The sequence below is a fragment of the Mastomys coucha genome, unplaced genomic scaffold (assembly GCF_008632895.1).
Source record: "Mastomys coucha isolate ucsf_1 unplaced genomic scaffold, UCSF_Mcou_1 pScaffold9, whole genome shotgun sequence".
Classification (NCBI taxonomy): domain Eukaryota; kingdom Metazoa; phylum Chordata; class Mammalia; order Rodentia; family Muridae; genus Mastomys; species Mastomys coucha.
Window position 1 is genome coordinate 52,742,142 of NW_022196915.1, and position 4,952 is coordinate 52,747,093.

General features: G+C 43.4%; 1 protein-coding gene across 2 annotated transcripts in view; it reads right to left on the reverse strand.

The window, feature by feature from the left end:
* The window catches only part of LOC116084506 (disintegrin and metalloproteinase domain-containing protein 2), a 46,189-nt gene that overhangs the window by 34,344 nt on the left and 6,893 nt on the right, over positions 1-4,952 (reverse strand). For both annotated transcript variants that reach the window (XM_031361524.1, XM_031361523.1), the window contains exons 5-6: positions 1,095-1,171; positions 436-604 (exon numbers count right to left, since the gene is read on the reverse strand). In XM_031361524.1, the coding sequence (XP_031217384.1) occupies positions 436-604; positions 1,095-1,171 (246 nt within the window). The remainder of the gene's footprint in view (positions 1-435; positions 605-1,094; positions 1,172-4,952) is intronic.

Genomic DNA, 4,952 nt, shown 5'->3' on the forward strand with positions numbered 1-4,952 from the left:
AAAAAAAAAAAAAAAAAAAAACCAGCAAACCCAATAAAACAAAACAGAAAAAGGCAAGCCATGAAAATAGGCAGGAATAGAACAGGAAGAGGGGCTGCAGATGAAGTGGGAGTGGGATGAGGCAGGGGGATGGGTGGACACGATCAACATCCATTATATACATGTATGGAATTGGCAGAGTAAATGCAATTACTTAAAAATGAATGCTGCATAGATTAATAATTTCAGAAACAAAGAAGAGGGCATCACAAACAATATTAAGGAAGAGATTATATAGCAGGAAAACTTATATAACTAATTTTAAACATTGTGCCAGATGAGCCTTCTGATGGACACATCCCTGTGGTATCTCTGTGTGTGTGTGTGTGTGGGGGGGGTAATGCAAATACATAGCTTATCAGAAAGTTACTTGGTATCACCTAATTAATCCCCTACCTTGATACTTCGTATCTTATACGACAGGTCTCTTAAATCCATATCCTTCTCGGTGTAGAGTAATGTGTTGCCTTTCTTAGGTTCCATGTGGTAGATCACATGTTCAAAACCACTGGAAGATTCCAGAGGTTCAATTCCATAGCTAACGTTTCCAAATTGAAGAAAGCCCCTGACAATGAAAAACCAGAACAACAACCACAAGAAAATACGCCTTATAAACGAAAGAACTGGTGTCAAAGTGTCAGTTAGTTGTTAGGTAACTAAGGCATTTGCAGTAAGGTCATTAACTCTTCCTAAGCTACTGGAGAGCCACACAAAAGTGATGTGATTGGATCTTCTAGCTATTGATACCTTATGACCTTTGTGGGGCTAGAGAAAGAGCACTTCCTGCTCATGTAGGGGACCAGGGTTCGGTTCCCAGCTCCTCGTAGCAGCTGCAGCAGTCACCTGTTGCTGCACTGTACTAACCCAGCAACCATGCAGCCACACCCATGCACACATAGGAATAACTTAAGAATAACTTAAATTCATTATGAGGATAGAATCTATCATTTAAAATAATTTCCATTTATAATCCATTTTTGCATTCTACACACTTACACACATACACACACTAATGTAAAAAAACTACCATTTTATATACAATTATGTATTACAACCTGAGTCCAGTACATGTGCTAACAATCACCATAGAATTTGGATAACCTTCAATGTATCCTTGGAAGTAGCAGATATTCTGAAACATAAAGATAAAATACACAATATATCCCTTTGTGGTAAATATAATGTTATCAAATATTTAAAATTGTCAACTATGTTGTGTGTGTATCAAATACCAGTTGTTTCCAAAGCAGGTCCATAAGATCAATGAATAGAGTGGCATACAATTTTCAAAAGTGTTCTCGTGGTCATATTTTCATATGGTCTCTCTGTCTCTGTCTGTCTCTATCTCTCTGTCTCTCGCTTCTCTCTTTTTCTCTCTCTCTCTGAGAAAGGGCTTCACTATGCATGTTAGAGGAGCAAAATAAATCAAAAAGAGAAATTCTTTTTCAAGAGTATTTTGAGTATGCTGCTGGATTGGCTTGCACAGAGCCCTCTCACAGAAGCAACAATAACCGTAGAAACAGGGCCATTACATTCTCTGAGCATCTCGTTATGTGGCTTTTCAAGTCTCTGCTGCAAAGGCTCCCTCTACCCTATCTCCGGGTTCTGGAAGTTGGCCAGGGTTACTGAGGTTTTGGAAATGAGATGCAAGCCTTGGAAGAGAGGGAGACACAGGAGGTCCCAAGATGCATGCTCAGGTGGGATTCCTGTATCTGTCCTTGAGCTGAGGATGTGGCTGCCTCCACCCAACCCCCCCAGTCCCTGGGTGGGGAGTATTAACATCACTCTCATATTATCTGTCTTTGAGGATTGGATGCTTACAGAATGGAAATTCCTCTTCAGGTGAGGGCGGGCGGAATCCACCTGGATCCAAGATGGCTGCCAGCCTTATCACATGACAATATCTAGTCTTTGTGGAGTTTCCATAGTAAGTGACTCACCCACCAGCACCAGCCCTAACAGAAAACACTGGACCATAGAAGAGGTCAAGAGAGGCAGTGCCCTGGTCCCAGGCTGTGTAAATACTGTGTGACTTCCCCGAGGAGGTAAGCTGAGTATTTGTGAGGTTCCCAGTGGTCTCCTCTGGCTGTTGGATAAACTGTGTGGGTGAAATTCAGCCTAGGGTCTGTCTTTGGCTTTGTGGCACTAAACAGTGATCTCTCTGGAGCAGTGACAATAATCTGTGGGTAACAAGGGAACCTGGCAAGCTACATGCTAGCCCCAGACTAGTTTCTAAGAACAAGACTGGAGATGTTTGAGGTCAATTTCTTACAGTGCTGGGATTTGAACCTAAGACCTCATTGCATGTTAAGCAAGAACTCTACCATTAAGCTATCATTCCAAGTTCAACACCCAAAACTCTTCAAAGATTCACACATGTTTGATTACATCATTAATATGGTCAATATTATATTAAAAAATATTAGCAGGTGTGATGGTGCATGCCTTTAATCCCAGCCATCAGGAAACAGAAGGAGATAGATTTCTGTGAGTTTAAGATTAACCCAGTCTACATAGAAAGTTCTAGGCAAACCAAGGCTACATGGTGAGACCCTGTTTCCAAAAAAGTACACATCACATGTGTGTGTGTGCTCTCATGCGCATGAGTGAGAAATGTGGAGTATAAAAAGACAATTAGGAAAGAATAGACTACTTTAGCAGATCACACCAGGTAGGTTTCACTGAAGAAACCCTTCCGAATCAGCCCAATGAGAATTGCCAACAAGGCCCCACTCTGCAGGGGAGGAAACAAGAGTGGGAGGAAAAGCAAGAAGAGCATAGGGAGGTGGAGTCACAGGAAAACCTGTGGGGAGAAGCAAGGGATACTGGGAAACTGGAGACTGTCTAACTCAGTGACCAGTGACAGCAGACACTGAGGTGTCATCTGTCTCCCCCACCCCCAAATCCTCTGAAGCATCCACTTTTGGACTTGGCTCATGTAATCAGAAGTCAAGGTCAGCACTGGTGTGCATACTGGTACAACTCTAATTGAGAAAAACACAAAGGAACTGGTTCAGCGCGTGCTTCAGAAAACTCATTAGTGTCAGCCTTAAGGAAAGACCAAGAGTGAGTCCCGAAGATGAACCCTAAGAGCAAAGATGAGGATGGTGGATCTCCCTCAGAGTGGACATCGATGCGGGCAGGATGGGCTTTCCGATTGTCAGGGCTGACTCAGAGGTTGGCCTGGAGAGAAGTAGGCTGTCGGGCAGATAATAGCCAGTCTTTTCTGAGATGTTACTTGCAAGAGTTCAAGAAGCTTGTGCCTATAGGCATATTAAAAACAGGCAGAAAGGTAAGGGCTGTAGGGAGAGGGCTATGCTAGATTCATGAATTTTCTCAGTGTTCAGCTTCCAAGTAGCTGGCTAGCCTGGGAAGGACAGGTGGGAGGCAGATGGATAGGGGGAGTGTTCTAGGCAGCAACAGACATGGAACCTTGACCTATGCAGCTGTTCCTCCCAGACATACACACTGGACTGGAGGAAGTTGTAGGACGGTATGTGCCCTGGAGCACTGTTAAGACAAGGCAGTGACCAGCAATGAACCGCGTCTGCACTGGTGTGGCCAGAGAGACCAGCAAAGAACAGAATCTGAGAGTGGTGTGGCCAGAGGGAAGGAAAGAGAGAACCCTGCATGATCACTGCTTCCCAGGCTGACCATGGGCATAGCCTTAACCTTTGTCTTCCTATGAAATGACATCACAGACTTAACACATACATGGTGGGCAGGAGAGAGGACCGACTTTGCCGTGCAGCTATCAGACAATGAAACTAGTAACGATTACAAGTGTCAAGGGGTGGAGGAGAGGAAACTCAGACTGCTTACTTGACACTAGGCAAAATGTCTAATTTCAAGTATTGCTGGGCAGTGATGGTGCATGCCTTTAATCCCAGCACTTGGGAGGCAGAGGCAGGCAGATTTCTGAGCTCAAGGCTAGCTTGGTCTACAGAGTGAGTCCTAGGATAGCCAGGGACACACAGAGAAACCCTGTCTTGAAAAACAAAACAAAACAAAACAAAAAAAACCCCAAAAAACAAAAAAAGCAAATCAAACAACATATTGCAAGATATATAAAGAAACGAGCACAAAATGATTGGAGAGGAGGCTTTTTAATAGAATCTCCCCATTTTTCTAGAGGCTGCATGCTTGAATCCCCTGAAAAAGCATCTGTGGAGCCCCCAGTCCCTAGTGTGCTAGTGTCAAGACCATGGAGCATGGTCGTCTACAAGGCTGATTTCTTCTTTGGCTTATGTCGTTATCTCCAGGATTGCATGATTTTAGGGATGAATGCAGTTTTTGAAAATCATGAAAACAATCCTGTAAATATTTTACCATGATGGGCTTGAGTTTCCCTAGTCTAGAAACAAGTTTTAGGGAGGGCCAGAAACCCAGGTTACCTATTTGAAGCTCTGTGTTTGCTGCATTTCAGTTTAACAGCTCAGGATGCTTTAAGTGAAGCGTTCTTTTCTCAGCCTTTTCTTAAAGCTGGGCTTTGGAGACAAGGCAGAGTCTACAAGTGTATACAAGTGGCCTCACACTCACCATACCCGGCTGCCCTTGAACTCCCAACCCTTCTGCTTCAGCCTCCTGAATTCTGAGATTATACATATGTGTAACCACGCAGGCTTTTGCTTCATAAGATTTGTGTTGTTCTTACTGTTTATTTCTTGATATGATCCAGGCTGGTAAACTTCCTATGTATTTGAGGGTGACCTTGAACTCCTAGTCCTTCTGCCTCTACTGTCCTATGTGCTGAGATTAAAGGCACATGGCTTCATGTTCAAGTGTGGGCTATTGTGGTCTGTCTCTGTCTCCCATACATACATAAACACACATGCAAATCTCTCTCTTTAACACTACAGCACCATTGGACAATATACATTTTTTATATATCAATACCAACTCATATGTGTCTG